Genomic DNA, 26824 nt, shown 5'->3' with positions numbered 1-26824 from the left:
GTTTGTAAGGTGTTTTTCTGACTTAATGTGCATGAAATTGAAGTTGAGCTTTGGTTGTATAGGTGGGAGGTAATGCTGTAAGTTGAGTGGGTGAAGTGGGAAAACTAGCTGGGAGAGTTGCACAGAACAAGACCAGCGCCAAGACATTGTGCATGATAAGTTAATGTTCACACAGATTTAAAGTAGTTGATCTGGAGCCACTCATTGAAACCACAACAGATTCTCCAGAAGTTCAGTTTTCCCTCATTCAGGCTGCATAAATGAAAACGTGCAAAGAAGGACCCTTACCAAGCTTTTATTGGATGGATTTCATTGCATAACATACAAGTTCACATGTAAGAAAAAAAAAAAGTCTATATCTCAGTATTCTTTTACTACATGGTTTGTACAGGGGTTTTTCTCAATGCATATTTACATTAACAACACCAAGAGCTTCTGCTTTGCTCAAACTTCATTATCCCATTAAAATACAGAAACTCTTTCACTTTCATGTGACTATGATGTACTTCACCTCAACTAAGACATTACTAGAACATTTCCTTATGTAAAGTAACCAAACGTGTGCTTTACATTATAAAAAGATGACAGAACGAGGCCAGGTTTGTTCTTCGTAAGGCACTGAAACCAGTCAAATTTTCCTGCAATAAACAAATCCTCGCAGATTGTGTCAACACAACATCAAAATCGGTTTTTGTCCCAAATAGATACAGGTTTAGACACTTGGGACAAATAAGATCTTGAAACTGAGTGGCTTAATCGCAAAAGCAAACCTGCAATGGAGAGCTCTTTATCAGTAGACCTTCGCCCCAATAATAAGGCACTCCATTCAAATGGGGTTAATAATCACTGCTGACATGTCACGGGGCCCCTCAGAGTTATGCGTTCATTCACACTGACTCCAAGATAATTCTTAAGGTTCCAAGGTAACCACTAGCTGGAAGGATAAAAGGGTCAAAGTTTGTGGTCTTTCTCAATAAAGACACTCAAGGCTACAGTCAGATGTCTAGTCTGTACCTTTTGTACTAATTTTCACCTTTTTATTTATTTATTTATTTATTTTTTAACGTTAAGTGAACTTTGATCATCATACACCATACACATTGACCTGTACACCTATACATTGCCTGTATAGGTTTGTGTCATAAAACAAGTATATACTATAAAATTTGAGTCTTTGTACCCTGATCTGACATGTAGTGCAGCCGCTTCTGAACAGTTTCCATTGTATAGAACAGGTGTACAGATTGAACAATATGCAGATAATTCTTGCCATTTATGGTTTAATGTGAAGTGGTGTTGATGTATATGAATTTCTTTTTCTTTATTGAAATTGCACAGTGACACAGGTGTCGTGGCCGTGGCTATCTACCAATCGGATGACCAGTAGGGGACAGAATGTGTATTCATAATATTGGGATTCCCTGCAGCAATAGCTAACATATAGAACTTGGACTCAAATATTAAGAAGGACAGATACAAGTACATTATTTTCTGGTTCAGAGAAAGGACAATATCAGGAGTATTGTGAACTATTTTCTTTGAGGAAGCAGTCCATATCTACTACTTCACGAAAAAATGGAGTCAAGTCATTGTTGTATTCGGACCCAAACACATACAGTGCAATCTGAGTCTATATAAAATATAACACCACCATCTTTTCTCAGTTTTCCATCAACTTTATCATACAGTTTTACTGTAGGTATCAATGATTTATAATGGTGAACCGAACACGGTCAAGGTCTGCACCAGGTGTAACCTGTAGCTTTACCATCATGTATTTGTGATCAGAATAAATCTGGGAGGACAGGCTCCTAACGTACAGGACAATGTCTGAAGGTTAATAGGCAGCAGCATGTCCATGTGTTCTATATGGTCTGAACACAGGATGACTGGTGGGGGGTGAGGGGGGGTGTAGGCTTAAATTCCCCACCTCCTGAGCTGTTCTGAGCAATAAACATGTGGGTCCACTTGGAACAACAAATATTAACAAGTGTTTGTTATTTGATCAGCACACGCTGTTTATCTTATTTACCAGTCAGAGTTCTTGAAGATACAGATGTCCAGAAGGAATATCACCTGACCCTTTTTTTTATCATTTTAGTTTAGGCTCATCTGCAGCTCTTCATCCCAGTGAATGAAATATGTTTTCTCCTTTTGGAGGTGAAATGGATTTATCTATTTATATATGCCCAAATTCAACAAATAATCAGTTCATTACTGTGCCACAAATGTGTTTATATTACGTTTTAACTGTTGGCTATTTTATCTCAACATAGTAAAATATTTTATTATCAACTTAAACAATTTGAAGCTTGTGATCAGTGTTTTGTGCATAAGTACATCTCAGAATTTAGACAGCAGAAATGTAAATCACTCCGTCATGATACTTTAAAAGGTTGCTAGTTCAAAAATCTTTTAAATCCACATTAAATAATTTGTATTTCTGTAATGAAATTATTTACCAAAATCATGAAGTTGACAAACAATTACCTCCAACACTTTAACCTCAAGTCAATATCAACATACAATAAATAACAGCTACATTTTAAACAAGAATTTGCAGAAGTTTTTCCACTTGAGTAAAAATTTGAAATATCCCATTCCAGATTCAACAAATCATGCACTTTATTTTACAATAAACATAGTCTAATGTAAAATTACAAGTGTGAAAACTCTAAGCACAACAAATCATGTTTCTCTCCGCTTTTAGAAAACAAGATATTGAAGAAGCTGATTGCTTTTGAGCTGTTAAGAGAGAAATTTTCTCAACACAAATCACAGTGTAACTAATCAATCAAGGTGCTGAAACCAGTAAACAACAGCAGCCAGGAGGGAAGTTCTCCTGTAAGAAAGACAAAGCTACATGCTAAAGCATGGCCATGCAGTGTGGCTGCAGTGTGTGACAGTCTGCAAATATTCATGTGACTCGGCGTGAAAACACCCACTGTCATCAGACTTTTGTACATGCATGAACATGTCCTGTTAAACTGACTGATCCAGTGCTCCACAGCAGTAAAAATATACCTATCTTAAGATCACAAAAAATACAAAAATCAACCTGTTTATTACAAAAAAACATATTTATCTTGAAATACTGAAAAATAAAAACAAATAGGAATTTCAAGCTATTTCTTTCACACACCATGCAGTGTGCGAAATGCAGTCTAGAGAATTTAATGCAATTACTTTCAATTAAACAAATATTTCAGTAGAAAATATAGGCAGAGTTGTTGTTACATGTGAAACAAAACAATAGTGTGACGGAAACTGTATGGCTGCTATTAATAGCTTTTTAAGGCTGTTTTCAACAAAACAAGGGATTAATTACTTCCATAAAAATGTCTTAACATTTAAATAATCTTTCCTATAACTACTGATTTAGACTGAGTTCACTTCTTCATACTAATTTCCGGGATTTAAGTTTTGTTTGGAAAACGGTGTAAGAGAGGAGAAAACAAGAAAAACAGCAGTTTCTTTACTTGTATTATTCTTTTTAAAAAATATCAGATATCAGCTGGAATATTATTGCCTTTTTCATATTTTGCCAGCAAGCATTAACTCATTATTTGCTGTTAAAAAGAAATGTTCCTTGGCATGTGCTTTGAGGGGGCACAAACCGCCATTTTCTAATGAGATGAAGGGTGTCATCCCATAGGAGAATATGTGGAGAAAAAAACCATCCACATTTTTGTTATGGAGCCTGCATGAAAGCCCTTGGTTTAAAATAGAAAACATCTGTCTAGACCAAAAAGAAAAAAAGAAGACTTGCATTAACATCGATAAGGACTGTTTCCATCAGTTAATGTTACTGTAAGGCTCTAGATTCTCCTCAACATGGCGTACACCACAGTGTTGCCTGACTCTGTCCGAAGCGGTCAGCCAGTGGATTTAATGGTTACAACTCAACTGGAAAGAAAACATTGTTTAAGATTTGAATCACCTAACAATAAATAAAAAAATAAAGCAATCTCACCGGAAAACAGAATCCCTTGATTCAGTGTAGCCTAAAGGGCTTTGTAAAAGAGCCTTGCGCTTGGCGACGTAGACTATCTATATCTTGGAGTGAGGCCAGCAGCTCAAAGTTGGGCTATAAGCTGCGTTTTACTTAAACAATCTACCCCCCTCCCTGTCCTCCCTCTCTCTCTTTCTCTCTAGAAATAACCTAGACTATGTTTAACAAGATCGATTTTGTCAGTTCTTTTCCTACACTGACATTAACCGCAGAAATCTTCCCACATAGGATGCAGTCTAGTCTGAAACTTTATGTCAGTTTGCCCCTATGGAATTTGTCCATAGCGAGGAGTCCTGAAACTGGGGGCGGGGAGACTTTCTGTACATTCCTCAGCGATACATTCACTACTCCTCCTGCAGACCCTGCAGCCACACACACTCACACGCTCTCACATACACACACACACGCACAGGCAGGCTGCAGCCATGCATCAGTTCATTTAAACCGACAGAGCCAGGCGAGCACTCCCATGACTGCTGTCTCTATACGTTCACTCTTCAAATGTACCATCTGTAAGGCTCTATCCAGCAGGCACAGGCACATTCACACCGAGCTCCTGCGTGTGCGTTTCGTTATTTCGTTTGCAGTGGAAATCATTAAAACCAAGTAAACTAGGTTTTAAAAAATTGTATGAGCCTAAATAGGGCAACGGAAAGTGCCCAGGTTTAATAAATCCCTTATATATGTTCATACAGAAGGAATATATGAATCTAACCACTGAGTAAAAAGTTGTAAAGAAACTGTTCGGGAGTTGAAACTTAAAACAAATTATAAAACGATTAAAAGTTAGTATAAGCGTACTTAAAGGGAATTTTAAACACTCTCTTTTATTCCCTTTTCATTTAAACTATTCATATGAGTGGCCCATTAATGTAAACACAAGCTAAAACTTCCTGAAAAGTTGAGAGCAGTTATAAAAAGTGCCGCGGATTTGGCCACTGGCTCGTGTTTCCTTACATCTTTATGGCTTATGACAAAGCCCAGCAGAGGAAACATGGGGAGAAATGCATAATTGGCGCGCTGATTCATATAGAATAGTCGAGCCGAGGAGCCAATGAATGAGCGCGTTGAGGCCGAGCCAGCAGAAGTAGTACGGAGCGGGTCTGCAGCCCTCTGATTGGACAGCCTTCCCGACCAATCAGAAGGCCCTGTGTGTTTGTTCAGCAGCAGAGGAGTAAACCCACTGAGACAGCCATGGCCCCAGTCTGAGCCAGTGGTTGAAGGGCCCACTAAACCAACACTCCCTTTGTAACCTGCTTTACATGTGCATGCACACCTAGGCCTTCACCAGCAAACACTGCAGGGGCACAGTGCTATCATTTCAGGTCAGAGCACAGCTCTACACTGGCAGTTGCAGGGCTGCAGTGGAAGTTACACCCACCTAAACTCACTTTTACTACCCTTTTTCTCTGTGAAATACAGTTCAACCAACTTTTCAAAATGACATAGTAAATATGCTAATATAAGGCTATGTTGGTTAAAATGAAAAACATACATTTACAGGGAAATGAAACTACAATTAATGCTATTATGTAACTTTTTATAGTTTACATTGTTACTTTCTTGCTACAATGAATACTTAGTTTTTAATTTGCCACTCATAACTCACATGAGACAACTCATATAACATAACATAATCAGTGGAATTAAATGATGCACATATGCGCAGATGTGATCCAGACACAGTTACACTGTAATGCACATATCTCATATTATACTGTCACATGTCCTCCACATGTAAACACTTATGTAGCCTAAACCCTGGGACTGAAGGTGTGGGATAAAGCTGAATTTTGAACTTTAATGTTATGAATATGCTAAATATAGATACATACACTCAATTGCCTCTTTATAAAGTACACAAATCTAAAGCTAATGCAGTCGAATTGAACAGTTGTGTAATAAATTCTACCTTTATGAAGTTCATACTGTTAAATTTTTGTTGAAACTGATTTACAGAGGTATTTGGGGAAGCTACATTTGTAATACTGTTGAATTATACCGCATTTTTCTGAGAAGTGTTTCTAATATTTTGTCCAACCCATTTATATCCATTAGGGCAGACTAAATATTAGAAACCCCACTCAGTATAACTCAGGAGAGCTCAACAGCTAAAACTACTTCCAGAAAAACCTTCATGAAGGTAAAATTTATTACAGAAATGTTGTATTGGATTGCATTAGTTTTAAGTTAGTGTACCTAATAAAGTGGCAACTGAGTGTATCTATCTATATTTAGCATATTCATAACATTAAAGTTCAAAATTCAGCTTTAACCCAATTTAGACTCATGAGTGTATTGTGTTTTCAACACACAGAACATGTGACAGTATAATTTGATATATGTACAATACAGTGTTCTGGATCATGTGTTTTTTATATGTAGAAAGGGCATCTTTTAATTCCTATAGCTAATTATGGGAGTTGTCCTGTATGAGTTATATGTGGCAAATTAAAAACTATGCATGATAGATAGATAGATAGATAGATAGATAGATAGATAGATAGATAGATAGATAGATAGGCCTACTGTAAAATGTTTTGGCCCACACCAGGCACTTGAGCTGCACAGTGTGTCTATGTTTCACTATGCTTTTTCACAAATCTATTGTCAGTTTGGATCCATTCATAAGCATGACCCTGTATGTACATTTTCATGTTAGGGTCTTTGATGAAACACTCGAACAAGTCGTGCTCTGACTGTATATTGCCCCATATCCCGTCAACAGGTAAGGATTCAGACCCCATTAGTTTCGTAAGCACAACCATTCTCCGCAGACTGACCTACGTGTAAACTGTCGGCCTTCGCCTGTGATTAACAAAAGATCTTATTGACAGTTGTGTAAGATTTTAGTATTCCACACGTGATCCAATTGGGCTGTGCCTTTACATAGCACACTAGGGGCACTTTGGTGTAGGAGACCCCTCCCTCTTTCAGTAAATGCAAATCCATACCCGAGGTATAGCAGTGAGGCTTCGCCATGTGCATTCTGACCACATGGCGAAAGCTTCCTCGTTCTGCTAAATCGTCTGAAAGTTGGAAAAAACAAGTGGCGTGGCAGCACCCATCTCGCCCAAAGACACCCTCCTCAATATTATTTTGTGTGATAATGAGCAAGTAGGGCCTGCTGTTGGACTTTGAGCTGTGGAACGGGAAGGGCATGGCTCCACTCTAGTTGGAGAAGATGGATGCCGTCATGTGGATAGGAGTACGTGTCATTCCCATATTGCGCGAGGGCCCAAGGAGGGGCACAGGGCCCTCCCTATGCAAGATTCTAGAAATTAAATGTGTTCAGTATGCAATTTAACAATACAGTGCAACATCATTTATGAATGGCCCCACCCCCCTTTTCCTCCTACTGTGTCATCAGTACAGCGCACTTAGCACAGCCGTGCGCACAAGCCCCCGCAATATCAGCGTCTCCCTGCTATGGGCGTGCGTGAGCGCACTGTCGTTTTACTATTCCTCAACCGACCAATGAGGATCGAGGGTTTGCAGAGAAAGGCACACGAATGTGATTCTAGTAAAGATACACTGGGTTCTCACGGAATCCCTTTACGCACATAGCTCGCCAGGTTTTTTCCCAACACCAATCCACTCTTCCCCTCCTTTTTTCTCCACTCCCCTCTGCTGTCCCCACCCCAGATTCCCGTGCAATTTTCCCCAATCCCAAACACTTAATTGAGCAATTGGGATTCCTCACGTGTGGGCTGATTTGTAGTTTGAACACGTGGCTCATTCAAAAAAGCCGGAATAGCAGAGGATTTTTTTCTCCCCCTTCTTCTTCTTCTTATTCTAGGCTCTAGACTTAGAGGCGGGCGCCAGCCTTACCGTGTGTGACATTCTCTGTCTCTTTGCCAAGGGGTTTGGAGGAAGACACAAAGTAGTTTCTCCTCCTTTTCACCCAGCCCGCCATCGTTTGGAGACACGAGATTAATAATTGAGCATTTATTTATTGCGCGATAGAGACAGAGGGGCGAGGGAGCGCAAACGCACTGTGAGGCTGCCAGTTTAAATCTATCTGTGGCTTGAACGACCGGGAAGCACGCCACAGCCACTCCGTAGTAGTAAAGGCGATTTAGGCTACTCCAAACACTGCACATCCGTGAGAGCAAATAACTATCTCTCCCTCAGCGTAAAGATTGTCCGTTTTCGGCGCAGAACATGAATAAGCTATACATTGGCAACGTGAGCGCAGAAGCGAGCGAGGAGGACTTCGAAACTATCTTTGAGCAGTGGAAGATTCCGCACAGTGGTCCATTTCTTGTCAAAACTGGCTATGCGTTTGTGGATTGCCCGGACGAGAAGGCTGCAATGAAGGCCATCGATGTTCTTTCAGGTGAGAAATTTTGGGCTAAAAAGTGGTATTTTGAAAGACGCACGAACTGCTGCAATTGTGTGAAGATTGCCTTTACTTCAGGGCCCTTATGAGAAATGCATGTATAGTCCTGTAGGGTGGGGGTGTACCCAAGCATTTCTTTCTCTCACAGAACCTTTACTTGGCCTTTTGACACTGTGGGCTCAGGGAAATAGCTGCCCAGGGTTTGAGTGAAATTCTGCTCTTGTAATTTCACTGAGTGTAGCTTGATAAAATGGTCGAGTAAACACAATCATGAGGATGAGAATACCAAGGCTTTCAGGTTATGTGCCGTTTAGGGCAGTGGGGCGCATAGGCAGCGGGCTGTGGACGCCGTGAAGAGAGCCTTATTGTGGGCTCTATCACACAGTCCTCTTTGGCACGGATAGGAGCACGGGCCGTAGTGGGTTGCTGCTTTTACCAGTTTCAATTTGAACTTGCACTCTTATCCCAGTTTCAAAGTATAGGCCTTCTCCAGTGGCCACAACTCGCTACATTGTGAAGCCATTTCGCCCATGCTGACACACCAGGTGGTTTAATTGTTGGTCAAATGTAGGCCAACTAACTGAGCCCCACGACCATTTACTTTTGTATATTCCTCACTTCGTCTCATGGGTTAGTTATTAAATTAGACTTACGCCTGTTCACACACACACAGGGCACGTAACAATTTAGCTACACTCTCATAATTTTACGTATTGAGCTAATGTGTGGCTCATTTTGTGTCCTCGTGCTATTAGTGGCTCGCACAATCAGCATTTTGTGTTGCTAATATCACACTATGCTGAAAATATCCAGGACGCTGCCATGTCTACATAATGCATGTTTAGATTTTAGCACACTCCCTAAAATGAGGAGTAAACACTAACCCTAAATACATTTCCTAGAGCAAGAAAGGAGGCCTGCCTGAGAGGTCAAAGGACTCGAGAAATTAAAATAGTTGCATTTTGTTTTCTAGGTAAAGTTGAACTTCATGGGAAACTTCTCGAAGTGGAGCACTCGGTCCCTAAACGTCAAAGGTAGGTCGAGTTTTATTATACAGTGCTGGGTTCAACTCGTGGGAGCTCCAGTTTTTTTTTCTCTTTACTGTAGCCATTTTCTACAAGAAGCCTTTTATTTGTTTTTGTTTTTTTCAAGATGTAGCCTGGTGCTGGAAATGTGCATGTATGTTGCTGTTGAGCATTGTTAATTCAGTGGTGTAAGTATTTTCATTTTGGTTAAATGAAGGTGTCTTTTTTTCTGAATGTTCTGGGGGTCAAATGAAAGGGGCGTATGGTGGTGTACTCCCTCCTCTCGCCATGACTGTGGGGTGCTCCTAAAACCTTCGTGCATTTGGGTTTAACTAGCGCATGCCTGTATTTTGTCGCTCGCCCATCCCTCAGTATTTTTTTGTATATGTTCAGCACTTGATATTATTTCAGCTCCAACCTCAGGGCGATTAGAAAAGCCTGAGTGTGTTGGCTGAAATGTGTGCAGAGTGAGTGCAGGCTGCATTTGAGGCGTACAGGCCTTGTGGAGTCGTCCATTTGAGAAGGATCTGCCCGTCATTCTCCCTGCCTGCCCTGCGCTTCCGCCCTCCTCTGCACATTGTGCTGCTGTTGCATGAGATGGACTCCCAAACGCGAGTGGAATGGGAGGTTTGGGGCCCAAGTCACGGAAAACCTTAGTTTCAGAGTTAGACCCCCGTAGCCACACTGGGCAGTTGTGTTTCAGTTCATGATTTCCATAAAGTGTACTGTAAATGTTTTTTGTGGAGTCTACGCAATGTGTGTTGAGGACGTAAAATACTGGGGCTTTTTGGCATTGTGTGCGGATTTTTAGGTGGTGACGCAGTTTGGTCATAATTAATTCTGTGCTTGAATTAAATGGCCCTTGCTTGCTAATTGGTGTATTTATTTCTAAAAGATATTACACGTAACGTGCACAGTTTGATTTCGTGAAAGTTTGATTTATTTTATGCAAAGTAAGGAGCCACGTTTGAAATCAGAAAGTCGATGTGAAACGTGCCTTTTGACCTATATATGTACGTGACTGAAAATAATTTACAAAGTGTTTAGATATGAAAAACGGAGCACGCAGGGGATTTTTGACATCTTCTAGAATTGTATTTTCCACCTGGACGACACAGATGCGCTTCCCTGGCAGCTGGTAGGCTGTTGGTCTAAAGTGTAGCTTAGGGGGGGTGAGGCGGGGGCTGAGAGAAAAAATAAACCAGGTGAGCTACGTGGGAATTTTGCGTGAAATCTGGAGACCTTCCTCCAAAATTTTCCTGATCACGAAAAAAAACTGGTGACGTTGCTCTGTCTCTCTGCAGTCTGCTGTGTTGGCTATGGCAGCAACAGAGTCGAGTTTCAGCCACACTTCAAAAAAGTACAAAACGTGCCCTCCCTTTACAACATGGAACATGGCAGTAGTCAATAGGAACAGTATTCTGAGTATATGCTACACATACACACTTGTACACTGGGGCCCCTCTTTGCATTCCAGCCTGCAAATATCAGCTGGGGGCTTGGCCAATCACCATGGCTTAACCTTTGAACCCCTCAGGAAGGGGAAGTGCTACAGCAGACAGGGATCAAGGTGGGGTGGCTGCAGTTTGGGGGTTCATAAAGATAGGGCTGCGTAGGGTGACGGTCTCTGGAGTGTGGTGTTTCACATTGGCCAAATTCCATCTCGTAATTAGATTTTGATCTACATTCCTCTGAATTTGTCATGGTTGTGGCGAAAAAGGCCACTAAAATTAGCACCGCTGCAGCACCTAAACATCTGCTGCTTTCAGCAATGACTCCTGAAAATATTCTGTGAGCATTAACAACATAACACAACAAAATTCACTTAATTGAAAACATCTTGTCCATAGATGCATAGTATTCCTTTTTTAAAGTTATTAAACCTTTTTAATCATCTTATGGACATTTACATTTTACTTTGCTTGACTCCTGAAAACGTTTTGTGCTTGGCTTTTTTTTTTATTGTTTTTTATTTTTTATAAATCTGGAATTTAAAGAAGACGCCCACACGTTCTTGACAATATCTTGTGCTCTTATTTATTTTCTGTTCTATGAAAGCATGTAAATTGTTCAGTAGGATATCAAGCATTTATCAGAATCTTAAAGGTGTTTCTACATTTGACTTAAAACAGCCATATTTTCCACAATTGGCATAATGATTTAAAAATAGCAATTATATTTTAACCTGTGACCTAGCTTTTTTACAAAAGTATATTGACTTTCTTGTTGGAGCAAGTGGGCCATGTAAAATGTATTTTTGCCAACAGTTACTAATTGAACATTCCTCCCTTTTTTTGTTTTTGTTTTTAATTTCACTCCAGATATTTAATTCAGTCCTCCATAAAAGGCCAACTGAGTTGCAGCAATGTCGTCATTGTGTGCTGAACTTCATATTATGCCACCATGTTGGATAAATTCAACAAAATAAAAATGTCGCTTGCTCATCCCCATATGAATGTATCCGCTTTGTCACGTGTACAGGAAGAAAGAAAATGGCATGGCTATATGAGGGGTGGCCTCAAGTGTGTGTGTGAGTGAGCGTGTGTGTGTGTGTGTGTGTGTGTGTGTGTGTGTGTGAGAGAGAGAGGGTGAGGAGGACGTTAAACATGCTTTGTTCAAAGGTGCACAACTTTGATTATTTTGCAGCATATATAGTGCTGTATTTGTGCTCACTGAGTGGTGTAAAGTTTCAGCTCTTTAGCCCTGTTCTTTTTTTCTTTTCTTTTTCTAAATGGCAGCTTTTTTTTTTTTTTTTTTTTTTTCCAAACCAATCACTATAAAAACATCTATAAATTGAGACAATAGTGTAGATCGTATCAGTGTTGTTTGTAGAAATGGCTCCTGGCTCTTATTACAAGAATTCTGGGTCATGGGGTCACTGTGGGGCCCCACCTGCAAAAATGGGGATTTGGGACGGAGACTTGGGGTGCCAGAGAATTATGAATGTGGCCCCTTGTTTTACCCAGACTGCAGGCAAAGGTTCCTTAACTCTGCCTCCTACTAGGCTCAAATCAGAATCACATTGTATTTTTGCTTCCTCTTAAATATACGTACATTTATTTTGTGTGTGGTGGGGGAGGTGAAGACACGTGTAATAGTCTTTACAGAAGTTGAGTCATTTCTAACTGTTGATATTCAACTCACTGGAATTCTCTGAGGGAATTCCAAACCAATCTATCCAAACGCAAGTGTTGAATGTAGCTTATTGGGTGCACAGTGTGCGTATAAGGCCTGTGAGAGGGTAGCGGAAACCAGGCTGTGTGGAGTTCAGTCATTCAGAACCTCTGCATACTGAATAGTCAATGGCTGTGGATGGGCGATGAGCACAGATCACGTGTGTACCACACCGTCTGAGGCTGTGTTGACGTAGAGTGCTTCAGTATGGGTGGACGACTAAGAAATTGAGATGAATACAGGTGTGGTGCAGTGTCATGGTGCTTGACTTGTGAATCCTCTTGTGGTCTTTATGGGTGCATGTGCACGCTTGCATACGTGTCTATTCACCCACTTGTGTGCACAGTGTCCACGGTGCAGGCCCGTAGGTCTCAGCTGGGTGGCGAAGGACGGGGGTTAACATGTAGAATGTTGGTCCATTTCAAAAGTAAATAAGGAGCCAGGCCTCCTCTTGGCCATCACATGACGAGCCAACCCCAGTCACTCCTGGCCCTCCCCTCCTTCCCTCCCCCTCCCACTTTTAACCCCGCTCTACATGTTCCTGTCAGTGGACTTGTCCGTGTCCATGGCAACAGGGCCCCACCCCCACAGGGCAGAGAGGGCCCTTGTTACCCTTGCCTGAAACAGGGCTAGTCCCCCCCACCCCCCAACCCACCCCCAAACACCACACCCCACTCACACACACCTCCTCCCCCTCCTCAATTCAAAGGCTGGGACCAGGGAATGTATACCTCCCCCACCCCACCCTATACCCTGGCTGACTTCTTCTGTGTGCTGTGTGGAGCTATAGGTTAATCCGACTGGAAGTGCTTGGTGCATTTGCACATTTCGCATGGCGTTCCCACCGCAATGCAGAGCATACAGAATGTGCGGCGAGAGAGAGAGAGAGAGGGGGCCGGATCAGCCAGGAATGGCACATTGGGCCGGAAACGGCTGGAATTCCTCTTGGAAGTTATTTGGGAATTTTCTTTACAATTTGTCCATTTAGAATTAAGTAGTTCCCTAATGTCTCAAATTAAATATGTTGTTGAACTTCTGTTGGCCGGATTATGGCCGTAGTGGCTAAGATGAGGAATTTCTACTACTGCGGCCCTTGTTGCACATGTGCAGTACGTTTTGCTACCTTGATAAGCTTGTGTGTAATTCTTTAATTAAATTGTTACATATCCTGTTGAATTTGAGTTCATAGTGTAAAGTGAGTTTATAAATGCTGCATGTTAAGTGTTTTCAGATTTCAAAACAACAATTAGAAGTACAGCAGTTTGTACAAGTAGATGAGCTGCATTTAAACGTCATTTAACAGCTCATTGAAGCTTGAGCAAAAGAACGAGGTGTGTAATGTAACTCTTTACCTTAAAGTTTTTACACTCAAGATGGAAAATTGTGTCTACACTCAATACAACTGCACAATTATCTGCATATGTATCAGGTATGCGTGAAAGAGCGTAAGGCTGGTGTGGAAATAGGATGGGGTCAGGGTTTGTATTTCCACATTGTGTGTGTGTGTGTGTGTGTGTGTGTGTGTGTGTGTGTGTGTGTGTTTTCTCATGCTTCAGCTCCCAGCCATATGTACATTGTGATCCTTTAGGTTTGTGTGTGTGTCAATAGGCAGTGGACTTTGGAGTGGGGCTGCACTTTTCTCACTTTGATTTTTTTTTTTTTTTTTTTTTTTTTTTTTTTTCTCTTTTGTAAATGCAACATCCACATGCAGATGGACACTTGTGAAACTCTGACTCATTGATCCACAAGTTCCATTGTCTGCATGACCTCCACACATAGCCACTGTATTCACGCTGCTGTACACAAAATGTCACTAAATTGGGAACCTTCATTCTAAAAGGATGAAAATGGGGAATTTCTGTCCTGGTTGTTTCTTGTGACAGCACACACAGCAGCACCATTGTAGCTGCTAGTCTCCTCTTGCATCTGCTGTGTGCACACTCTATGAACAAGCACACAATTTTAAATCTTCCTCTTTTAGTGTGAAGCGGTTAATGGAGATTCCCTTTAGTTTCTGTTTGGCACTGCCACCAACCTCCCACCCCTCCCTCCTTTTTTGATAACAACAGCTGGATGCTCCTGGATAAGTGTCTATTTTGGTTGAAAAGAGTGGGCTTGAGCCTAGCAGTGGCTGAAACCTCATGATGCAATGCTACAGGGCACATGCTTGACTCAAAGTGTGTCGACAAGACATTTGGATAGGATATCTTCGCCTTTTCAATCCTTTTTTCCCCCTCTGCTTTTTACTTGATGCGTCTTCCTACTCCTTTCTCCAGCTTCACCGTCCTGTTTCTCCTCCCTATCTCGTCCTTCGCACTCTGTGTGACACAATTGGTGATTTGGGAGAAAGCCTGTGGTACGTTTTTAGTTTAATTTTAATTTTGAACACCCTCAACTCAATTTAGGCCCCCTCTCAGTGGTGATTCCAAATCGCCCCTCTGCCCTCTTTTTTTATTTTTTTTTATTTTTTTTTTTCTCCCTCACTTCCTCCCACGTTTTTACCCAGGTTGTCTCAATGCACCTGCTGCCTGCTGAGTTGGGAATGGAATTAAAGCAGAAGACGTATCTGCAGCTTCTCCACCCTAGTTTGTCTCTTTACATGGCGGAGGGAATGAGGACCTTCGTGTTTTTTTTGATTACAATACCTTTTTACTGTAATTTGTATCATTGTGCCCTTGGTGTTTTCTGCTGCTAACTGTCTGTCTTCCCTTTTCTTTCCAATCTCTCTTCCCATCTATCTTCATCAATTTCTTTCTTTCTCTTCCTCCTCCTTTATCCATCCCCCACCCTTTCTTCCCTTGTTCTCTCTCCAGGAGCTGTAAGCTGCAGATCAGGAACATCCCGCCTCATATGCAGTGGGAGGTGAGTGCTAACAGGCTGCTAACTGCTTCCAGGGCGGGGCACCATGGGGCAGCCCAACTGGGCTCTCATTTAGTGGCCTCTGGAGTCACCTGGCCTCCCTTTGGGTTACAGTTGAGGATGCGCTTGATGATTTGTTTGAAGATGGTTGTGGTTCAGACCAGTGGGTAGTTATGCAGTTGGTAGAAATTATTGGTAATATCACTGGGACTTTAACAACAAAGATCTGCAAGGTTGAGTTTTGACAATTTATGTGCACAGGAGCTTGGGAATGACAAGAGAGGATGGTGACGTTTTACTAAACAAAGGTGCTGGAAAATGTAAAAGGATTGTGTTGGGTGTCTTGATGATTCAGCTGGCTCACACTTAGGAGGAAACAAGATGATTGTGGCATTAATTCTACATATATTGGTTACTTATGTTTTTAAAGCATTTTGAAAAAGCTGATTTTTGATTTGACTTGGTTCTGTAGACTCTTTTGACTTGATCGTCCTTCAACACTATTGACGTGCAAGTTTGAAAGCTTTTTCACACAAAAAACCCTTGTGTGGAAATTAGGTAAAAATAAACCAAGGGTATTGTCTGAGGGGTTGTGAAACATTCATGTGACAAGGAGTTTCACCCGGTCAGCCCAATTGTTTAAGTCCTTATATGGTTCATGGGAAATCTCCATTTTAGTTTTATTATTTTTAGAAAGTCAATTTATTTATTTAGTACTTTGTGTGTTGTAGTTTTCTTGATGATTTGTGTGTACAGTGAGTCTGGAAATTATATCATTTGAATTTATTGAAGATTCACTTGTATCGGTGTGTGTTTGACATTTAGAGGGTGGACAAAATTAAAATCTGCACTCCTACAATTTAATGCATTCCATTGTGTTGCCCCTGCAATAAATACACTTTTAAAGGTTATGATATCAGGGTTTTGAAATTTAAGGACATAGCTGGACATAGGTGTTGGGGAACACATTATAAGGCGTTAATTTGTAACTACATGGCACTTTATAAAATGACAACAAGCCATAAATGCCACCACAAATTCCCTCTTAAATTATCATAGCTACATGAAAACTCTCGACAACATCAATGTAATACAACAGTGTAAACTCGATGCAAGTGCAAGCTGTTTCGGGGTTATTGTGCTGAATCAGATGAAATTGTACATGTGTTGTTTTTACGTCTATTATGTTCATATACAAACAACTTGGAGAGAGGTCCCATATACAGGGGGAAAAAAAAATAATAATCAAGAATTTATGACTTGCTGTTAAACCCCTCCAAAATGACAGTTGAACACACGACTGTTCCAACACAGGTAACTTTTAAACTGTATTAATAATTTGACTTGATCTTGGATTAAGCCTTGAAGTGATTGTTGGTATTTTAGGCAAAAAAAACACCCACAAATTTTCTGTGACCAAAATCTTCAGAAAACCATGTTTGAATTGATTATGTAAAACTGTCCTCTGTTGCATAAGTAGTAGATCACTGGATGTTCTTGTAGCAGGTATCTACAGTGGCTTTAAACAGACTTGAAGCAGTAAAACTGACGCTCAAGGTCAGTGTTAAGTCTCAAATGCAGTCTACTTGTTTCATGTCCCTTCAAGGGTTAACAGGCAAAAAGCTGTCATGTAAAAATGAACAATATCAATAGAAATGGTGAACTGTAACATGGTCAGATTTCAAGGCCATTGCCTGATTAGTGAAAAACGAATGTCAGTGTTGAGCAACAGTCGTGTGTGTGTGTGTGTGTGTGTCTGTGCGTTGCATATCTTTCTTTCTCTGCATGTGATAAGCATTTAATTTAAAACTCCTTGGTATTCACTGACTACATACTAATCTGCTCGGCATACGTAAAATTTTTCTGGACTAAAATTTGTCAGACAACTTGGGAAAAGGGTGAAATTACACTGGAGCTTTTTTTTTTTTTTTTTTTCTTTTCTTTTTTAAATCACATGTGTCAGACTTAAGATCCCACTGTTAACTTGCATGTGGAATCTCATGTGTCAGTAACACATCTTTACGTGACTTCTTTTTTTCTCTCCCTCTGCAGAGGTTTAGCAGTGATAGCGTGTGCTTGTGGTGGTGTTCAGTTTAATTTTCTGCTCCATAAAGACTATGGAAGCCTAATGAGAATTTTCCTAGTGAACTGCACCATTGTTCAGTATTATTCTAAATTGTAAGTTTAATACATGTCTTTAGATTTCAGCCTCACTGTGATCAAATGGCTACAGACAGGCTCAGTGTTTTGTAATGGTGGGCTCGCTTTGCCTACGCATGTCCCTCAACTGCAGCTCTAGATCCACCCATGTTCCTAGTATGTAGTGAGCGAGCTGTTTGCTTTCTCAAAAGGTGACATGGAGGTTTCTCTCCCTCGGAGGGGGAGGGGTTAGAAGAATGGAGGAACGGAACAGAGTGGGATCTTTAGATGCAAAGGCCTTGTATGTATCTTATCAGGTAGATAAGACAATGGGTCATGGTGTGTGTGTATAGCCTTACAGCGAAAGAAAAGTGGCGAGAGTAGTGGCGTGTTCACAAGCTGTAGTGGGTGGGTGGGCCTGGACTGTTTCCCCTTCCTTCCATGTGCGCCGATTCACAGAATGTGTAGCATGAACTCGTACCCCTCCCCCAGCCACTGCTTCCTGCTGGAATGTACCCCACCCTTTCCTGAATGGCCTGGATTCCCATTGGTCGGGCTCGGCAGATGGACAGGCAGAGCAGCCAGCCAGCAGCCAGCAACTCTTGGCTTCAGGGAACTCATATCTGTGCTGGAGCAGCCAATGATGGGGAGTGGAGATGGCAGGGAGGCGGGAGGTTGCTTGGTTGGTGGGTTGGTGGAGTGGGGGGGCAGGGACGCAGTCTTGTTGGCTAGAAAGTGGGGTTGAGCTCTTGGGGGTGTGGCCTTGGGTTCGACTGAGCATGGTCGGAGGTCTTAGCTTAGCTTAGAACCCTCGCTCCCCCTCTCGCCCACATTTGATCACATCTATGAATTAAAATCCTTTGGTCTCCAGGTTTGGGCAAGTGGCCAGCTTGGTGTGGCAGTCTTTTGGATGCATTTTATATTTTTTGCTGTTTCTTTTTATGTGTATGATTTCAACATGCAGGGATTTTTTTTAAGTAGTTAATAATTTTTGGCAAAGTATAAAAAGACAAGTCCAACAAGAAAAGCAAGCATAGCTTTATGGTTTTTATTTTTTTTTATTTTGTTTTTTAAATGGTCAATTTATTTTTTTATTTTGTTTTTCACGTACACTGTTAGATGGCTTAGCTTGCTGCTTGTAAATCTAACTTTTTGAATAGAATTGGTTGTTTACATGTGTACTTTTAAATAAAGACTGTAAAATGTTATAAAGCTTTCTCAGAACCATGCCCAGTGCCCTAAGGGGAGAGTCATAATTTGAGGTAGACAAGCTTTTACAAGAGGGCAGCAAATTTATCCACGTAACTCAGCATTGAACTCTGGGGTTCAGAATTAATGGAGTGTGTCCTGGCAGCAAGCTGGGCTGGTTCCCATAGATGAGCTCCTGCTCACTAACAGGTTCTGGTCAAAGTCTTTGAGTAATCATGGCTTTTCTCTCTTTTTCTCTTAGGTGTTGGATAGTATGCTTGCTCAGTACGGTGCAGTAGAGAGCTGTGAACAAGGTAAATACAGACTTGTTTAAGCTTTGCGTTGCTAGACTGCTTAAAGTGCAATTCCACCACTTCGCCTCAACACACACCTTTTATTGGTGTCAGAATTTTTGTACCATGTTTTCTTTCAACTGTACCTTGTTTTATTTGGTTTATAAAAAATAATAGATAAATGTATCATTGAAAAATTTTTTAACAAGTTAATTTGTAATTTTTGTATGTAAAAGGTAACCATGGTGGTAAATTATGTTACTGTTTTTGAATGGTTGTGAATTGACTCTGCTCTGTGTGCTCCCACAGTTAACACTGACACAGAGACTGCAGTAGTCAATGTTCGATATGCAGCCAAGGACCAGGCCAGGCTGTGAGAGAGTACACACACACACACACACACACACACACACACACACACACACACACACACACACACACGAGTGTATTCGCATCACTGACCTCCAACTCATCTGTCTTGATGTCTATGACATGGATCTGCTGAAGTTTTTCACCTTACCCAGAATTCTCTACTGGAAATTGCATCAACTTCCTCTGTCTACTGTCCATCCAGTGCACCTGATTTCCTCCTTCCAAAAACCAGTCCAGTTTAATTTGACATGCAATGATGATGGGGAGGAGGAGGAGGGGTGTGTGTGTGTTTGTTGGAGAGGGAGGGGGTTAAATTAGCCATCTGGTGCCCCCTGGTGTACATGAGTCATACTACAATGTTTCTCTCCGCACGAGTGGTTGCAGAAGTCTCCAGGCATAATTGTTTCACTACAGATCTAAATCCTTGAGGCTAACAAGGCAGACTTGTGTTAAAGTGTGAGTGCTGTCTGGAGGTTAGAGTGAATTTCTTTAAGCTCCAGAAAAGTGATTATTGGTCGCTGCCCCGCAGTTTGTTGGACTTGCAAGGAGCTCTCGCCTTCTCGCCGTTGCTCGTGCCCATTACCTGAGTAACTGCTTCACTTTGGCCTGGGGCCTTGGGATTTTGTTTTAATGTCCCCATCACTTGGATTCTGCCATTGATAAGGAGATGGGAAAAGAAATCAAACCTAAAGCTTTATGTTGACGGCGTGAACAGAATTGTTTGGCAGCTAAACCAGTCAGAGCCCCCCCACGTCCAATGACTGCTGTCTGAAAGCCTTCCTGTGTTGGCAAATTATACTCCATTCACTGGGAATCAAGAGTTTTATGCAGAGACTGACATCCCTTTATGCTCCCCAGGGCGATGGAGAAGCTGAATGGATCTATGATGGAGAACTATGCCTTGAAAGTGTCCTATATCCCAGATGAGACGGCTGCAGCAGAGGGTCCTTCAGCAGGGGGCAGGAGAGGCTTTAATGCACGTGGACCCCCTCGTTCCAGCTCTCCAGGTCTGGGCGCCCGGCCCAAAGTGCAGTCAGACATCCCCCTGCGCATGCTGGTTCCAACGCAGTTTGTAGGTGCAATTATCGGCAAGGAGGGTGCCACTATCCGCAACATCACCAAACAGACCCACTCAAAGTACGTACACAGAGGTCAGGAATTATACTGAGCATTGCAAGTGAGTTATGCCCTCTCCTTTGCTTGTACTGTTCATCTCCAGCATTAAAGATTTTTTTTTTTTTTTACTAACCATCTTTCCTTTATTCCAGGATTGACATCCATAGGAAAGAAAATGCAGGGGCAGCAGAGAAGCCCATTACAATTCACTCCACCCCTGAAGGTTGTTCGAACGCTTGCAGAACCATCATGGAAATCATGCAGAAGGAAGCCCTTGACACAAAGTTGTAAGTTTTTATTTTAATTTTTTTAAATTTATTTTTATATAAACTAAAACAAGAGCAGCAGGATATGTGCCTTAGTCAAATTTGGTTCTTACAATTTTTTTATGTACCACCTATAAACTCGTGAAAGAGCGGAGGTATAGTCATTGTTAAACAAACCTTTGACCTTATCAGATTTCAAGTGATGTAATGGTCTTATTTAAAATTCTTAAGTCATAGTTTCACTTGTTACAATCCAGTCAAAAATAATGGTAATATATGCATGTTGTGATGCACAACTGTGTCTATGTATAATTGGCAGAAGTTTGTGGTTGGGAGATAAATGCAAATGACTTATTAGTCAGGCCTGTTTATACATTTAAACATATTTTGACCAAGAAAGAAAATTTACTTTGACAGCTTGTACACAGAATATAAAAAATGCTGATAATTCAGAACATGTAGGCAAATGGACATATTGCTTGTTGAGGTTTAATCTGAATGTGAAGGAACATTTAACTTGACATCCTTTGTTTTTTTGCAGTACTGAGGAGATCCCACTGAAGATTCTTGCACACAACAACTTTGTAGGAAGATTAATTGGGAAGGAAGGACGCAACCTCAAAAAAATCGAGCAGGACACAGGGACCAAAATCACAATCTCACCGTAAGCATGTTTGACAGACTCTGAGTTTACTGACGGCTCTTTCAATGAATACTATTTGTAGTCCTTGCAGCCCATTCATAAAAGTGCCACTTAGCACACCATGCATTTTTAATGTTGTTGTGTATGCTGTGGTGTCACAATTTAAACTCACAATTGTTCTCATGCCAAACCCTCCCCTCCCTCCATTGCTTTGCCCAGTCTCCAGGACCTGACCTTGTACAACCCAGAGCGGACCATCACAGTGAAGGGTGCCATCGAGGCGTGCTCAAGAGCTGAAGAGGAGGTGATGAAGAAGATCAGGGAATCGTATGAGAGCGACATGGCTGCTATGAACGTAAGCCTTTTCAGTGCTTATTCAACATGGAAAAAGATGATTCCCTCAAATGGGAAGTGTGAATGAATTCTATTCTAATGGTCTCTTCTAGTAGAAAGTTTCCATTGACTTAATTGCTTTAAAAGAAACATCTGCGACAGGTTTATTGTAAGTTTACATAAAAACATGAAACTAAATAACTGAAAGCTATTTTTAGGGAGGAAATCAGATAATGGTGTTTACATACACATAAACCTGCTGCCATAGCAGCACTTCCAAATCCTGAATTGTTGTCATATAAATACGCACACTTAAAAACAAAAACAAAAAAACGCCAACAATGGTTCTCCATCAGGATTATCAGGATCTTTTTTTTTTTTTTTTTCCTAGAAACCTCAGATTACTTAAACTCAATGTGATTGACTACAGTTCTCTCTCAGAATTTGACATTGAGCTAAAGCTGCTTTGAACTCTTGATGTCAGAACTGTCTCTAGAAAATAAAGCTTATTACACAGTGTGCATGTTGTTTTACGAGGTGGACATAATAAATTCACAATTTAAGATTTTACACAGAAAATGTACTAGAAAAAGATACATCAAGAGTCTGGGTGGATAGGCCCACAATTTGATAATTTGCCCGTCTGAGGCTCACAAATATCCCAAGTAAAGTCCAACTGTTGTTTTGAGTTGGAGTGATTGTATCCTTTAGTTCTGTCCACAGTCAACACTTAGGTATCAAGTTTGTCTAACAGCTATCTTCTGGGGGGATTTTCCCACACCTGGATGTTCAAAATGCCCCCTACATCAATAAAGTTAGTTACCAGAAGAGCTTATCTCAGCATGTTCAATAAACCAGCTCATTGACAATAGTTTACTTTGTTTCCCAGCCTCCTGCTCCGTAGGTGGTATTACATGCTGTCCCTGAAAACTTCAGGCTAAGGATGTAGGAAAAGCAATGATGGAGTATGACTTCTCTCTAATTTAAAACGTATTAGTGTGACGTCTCTTCAAGCACTTTCAGACGGTACCTGTACTGTATGTAATCAGAAGCTACATAATCATACTGCATATTGCACAGCTGTGAACGCTGTGTAAAATAGTTTGGATTGGCTTAGAATGGTATTAAAGGATTGTGGTGTTGATGAACAAGTGTGTGCAACTTGAGATTCATATCGTGTTAATAAAAATGTCCTCCTTTCTCTCCAGCTCCAGTCCAACCTGATTCCAGGCTTGAATCTAAATGCTTTGGGTTTGTTTCCCAGTGGAGCACCAGGCATGGGCCCCTCCATGTCCAGTGTCCCACCTCCTGGAGCCCACGGTGGATGCTCGTCATTTGGAGTAAGTGAAAAGTCTCCATGTCGCATACTGTACAGTGGCTTGCCCCATACATTATCATTACAAACCAATGATTGACTGTTTTCTTATCTTAAACTCACTGTACTTCAACTCTTGGGTCAGTTTGTTAACAGTATTTAGTCTTAAGCAACTCAGTGCCATGTTTCTTTTTTCCTTTAGTGCAGTCCATATGGGGTTGAGGGGCAATTTTGGGCTTCTATGCCGTCGGCGAGCAGCCAGCCCCTTGCTGTAAGTCACCCGTCCCAAAGTGCTTTGCACGGCTTGTGGCTGCTCGCTGCGGGATTGGGGGTCAGGGTCTGCTACACCCAAGTTCTACTCCAGCTGCTCATTGATCTTTGACCTTTAGACAGCCCTAGTCTATGTGCAGGTAGCCTGGTGGATGAGGAGGCACAAGTCGTGGAGGGCAACAGAAGCTTGGCTAGTAGTCATATTTTATATCGGCCTCACCAGATGCTTGACAGTCTTATTCCTGCCAAATATGAAGCATTTGCTGTTGTTTGGTGAGGTGCATGTTTTTTCAAACGGCGGGTAAAACATCCTCGGCACCAAAAGCCCTGCTCCAGAATTTGGAAGCAGCCAAAACAAGTTGTTGGCGTGCCCTGAGCTGACACATTGACTGGAATATTGGGCTCCATCCAAAATCAACAGTGCTACTTGTTGTTCCTCTTTGACGATGCAGCCACCTCCCTTTCCAGAGCTCAAGTCAATCACACACCCTGCTAAAACAAGTGATGTGCTGCAGCAGTTTGCAACAAGGCCTCTGTAAATAATCTGTATTAGGACACGTTTCCATTATTGAGTAGACTGGCAAAAGCATGAGCTCCATATCAAGATGCCACCGTCAGTCTGACTGTCTTTCAGATGGAATTAGTAAACTGATGCATGTGGAAAATTCAGATTGTATATTTTGAAAAGTGGCCATTTATTAGATATTTTAAATAATAATTGGCTAACACTGTTTGAGTGTAAAACACACTAAAAACTGTTGTTTTGGGAACATACAGTGCGCTCTTTTTTTTACCAGAAATTAGTAAATACTTTGAGAACTCCAATTGGATGTGTTGGTGTCATCTGTGTTCATAGTATTGCAGGACTGATTTGCCATATCTGACCGACTGGTAATGTAGAGCGCATGAGCTCCCACGTAGCTGAAAGAATTGATACAGTCACTGTTTATGTATTGGTGGCTACAGTTGAGCAAGTGGTCTGCAGTTTAGTGTCTGTGCGATCCTTTCCTGGTCACACAAGTTCTAAAGTGTTTATACCCAGCAGGGACACCCGGAGTCGGAGACGGTTCACCTGTTCATCCCTGCACTTGCTGTGGGAGCCATCATCGGAAAACAGGGTCAACACATCAAACAGCTGTCACACTTTGCTGGAGCCTCAATCAAGGTGAGTGACGGACAGGCGGTGAAGTTGTGCATCTTAATGATAACATGTCGACGCCGGCTGTCTTCCTGTTGTCACTTGACTGATAGGCATTGGAAGTGAAGGTTGCTGTTTTTTAATGCCGGCTGTCTGCCTTTCTTCAGATTGCCCCTGCAGAAGGAATGGATGCCAAACAGAGGATGGTCATCATCGTTGGACCGCCAGAGGCTCAGTTTAAGGTGCTGTACCTTCACAGCTGTGAAATGCATAAAACACTGTTGGCAGAAATAAAATTTAAAAAAAAAATGCAGCCCATATAGTTAAATTTGATGGTAGCAGCTGTTGGTTAGGTCTGTTAGTGGCTCTTTTACAGCCAGAATTAAGTTTTTCTGAGGCTTTTTTTTTTTTTTTTCTTTTTCTGGAAAAATTGTCATAGGTACAGCATGACTAATCTGTACTCCAACCTGTCTGGCTGCAGGCTCAGTGTCGCATCTTTGGCAAGCTGAAGGAAGAGAATTTCTTTGGACCTAAGGAAGAGGTGAAGCTGGAGGCTCACATCAAGGTTCCCTCCTTTGCTGCTGGACGAGTCATCGGGAAGGGCGGAAAAACTGTAAACAAGATACTGATCCATTAATCACTACAATAATTGAACAAACCCAAGCCAGAATTTTTCTCTTCTAAAGCTACCTTGGCACTTACATGAAGTTTGTTTCAAATGGAAACAATTTTAGCTTTAAGTGTTGATGGTATTCTCCATTCTTCTTCACTCTTAACCGTTTGCTCTTTGATCTCTCTGTTGTGGCTGCAGGTGAACGAGCTGCAGAACCTGACATGTGCAGAAGTGGTGGTGCCCAGGGACCAGACGCCGGACGAGAATGACCAGGTCATAGTCAAGATTAGTGGACACTTCTTTGCATGCCAGGTGGGTCTTTATAAAGAAAACATACAGTACATGGACCTCAGAAAGGCAAAAGCCCTGATCTCATTTCCCAGATGCACATGATCCCTTTAATTGAATTAAGGTAATTACTGTAAGATATTTTTTTGCATAAACAAAGAACTAAGTGTTTCACTGTAGTTATCAACTGTTCATTAGCCATTTTTCAGTGAGCATATATGGTTATGCAAACATATCCAAAATGAAGTGATTTTATGAAAATCCATCTTAATTAGATATTGAGTTTAATTCAAAGAGGATTTGCATATGGCGACACTACATGCAGAGAAAACCATGGACTGACCATAATGCATCACTTGAGGATGTCACAGGATCCCTGACGGACTCCTAATTAGATGATGATGTGCTGTGATCTGAGCGTTTTCTCCATGTCATCTAGCTGGCCCAGAGGAAGATTCAGGAGATTCTGGCCCAGGTGAGGAGGCAGCAGCAACCCAAGCCCACATCTGGAGCCCAACCTTCACTGCCCCGCAGGAAGTAAAGGTTCAGCGGACCTGGAGGAATGGTGACTGAATCTGCCAGAAGACTCGACAGATGGATAGATGCAGCAGAGTCCAGGGGGAGAAGAAGACAAGGGGTTGTCAAGCTCATCTCAGGGGTCAAAGGTTATCACCAACCGAACATCCACCCCTCCTTGTCTTACTTGAAGAACTTTCAAGTGTGGCTAATAAGAGACCGTACGCCTCTTAACCTCCACCCTCCTCACCTCTCTGCATCTCTGTGAGAATGTACTTCTGAGGGCTCCCAACAATGTCACCTGCCCTCACATGTACGCACCCCTCGACCGCTCTCCTCCTCCCCCCACGGGTGTGTTTAAAAAGAAAAAAAACATTTCCCCCCCTCCTCTTTTTTTTTTTTTTTTTTTTTTTTTTTTATATATTTTTTTTTTCTTTTCTTTTTTCTTTTTTTTTTTTCTTTTAAGCACTAGAAACACAAAGAAGAAATAAGGATCCCCCTCCTATCACCTCCTTGGTGTGGTACTTCAAACCTGACAAGATGTTTTGGTTGACTTCAGATTTAGTTTTTTTTTTTGTTTGTTTTTTTTTTTGTTTTTTTTTTTTGTTTTATTTTTTTTGATTTCCCTATTTTCTTTTTTTTTGGTAGCGTTTAATTGGTTGATGAAGCTTTCTCATGAGTTTTCTGTGGAAAGGAAAAGGCATTGCTATCAAGGTCCAGGTCGGACCAACAGAGAGGTTTATTTGGGGGGAGGGTTGGCTCAGATCGGGTGGGCCATGTTTAGGGGAAAGATTCTTGTTTCAGGACAGGACCCCTGAAAGGGTGGATTATATTGGGCGTCCTGCCCCTGTAATGATAGTGGCATTTTATAAATTCGGATGCATTTTATAGATAGACCTATATACATAGATGAATATATATT

At 41.4% G+C, this 26824-nt stretch overlaps 1 protein-coding gene across 2 annotated transcripts; it reads left to right on the top strand.

Annotated features, from left to right (window-relative positions):
• Positions 1–8176: 8176 nt before the first annotated feature.
• Positions 8177–25927, top strand: igf2bp3 (insulin like growth factor 2 mRNA binding protein 3). 2 transcript variants are annotated; one of them, XM_022747387.1, is made up of 17 exons: positions 8177–8351; positions 9328–9388; positions 15367–15415; positions 19002–19053; positions 19342–19405; positions 20263–20541; positions 20673–20807; positions 21328–21450; positions 21649–21784; positions 22971–23102; positions 23280–23348; positions 24333–24338; positions 24393–24512; positions 24653–24727; positions 24967–25098; positions 25297–25410; positions 25826–25927. In XM_022747387.1, the coding sequence occupies exons 1-17, from the start codon at positions 8177–8179 to the stop codon at positions 25925–25927; spliced, it is 1824 nt and encodes a 607-aa protein (XP_022603108.1). The 2 variants fall into 2 exon arrangements, with proteins under 2 accessions (XP_022603108.1, XP_022603109.1); XM_022747388.1 differs by lacking the exons at positions 23280–23348; positions 24333–24338.
• The last annotated feature ends 897 nt before the right edge of the window (positions 25928–26824 follow it).

The sequence above is a fragment of the Seriola dumerili genome, unplaced genomic scaffold, assembly GCF_002260705.1.
Source record: "Seriola dumerili isolate Sdu_G_001 unplaced genomic scaffold, Sdu_1.0 BDQW01000110.1, whole genome shotgun sequence".
In the NCBI taxonomy this organism is placed as follows: Eukaryota; Metazoa; Chordata; class Actinopteri; order Carangiformes; family Carangidae; genus Seriola; species Seriola dumerili.
The sequence above is the reverse complement of the archived record's forward strand: the minus strand, read 5'-3'. Positions and strand labels throughout refer to the sequence as shown.

Excerpts from the sequence above, each read along its gene's own strand:
- igf2bp3 (XM_022747387.1), top strand. The coding sequence starts at position 8,177 with ATGAATAAGCTATACATTGGCAACGTGAGCGCAGAAGCGAGCGAGGAG. Across the intron at positions 9,389-15,366 it reads TCGGTCCCTAAACGTCAAAG|GAGCTGTAAGCTGCAGATCA; the intron begins GTAGGTCGAGTT and ends TTCTCTCTCCAG. Across the intron at positions 25,099-25,296 it reads TCGGGAAGGGCGGAAAAACT|GTGAACGAGCTGCAGAACCT; the intron begins GTAAACAAGATA and ends TTGTGGCTGCAG.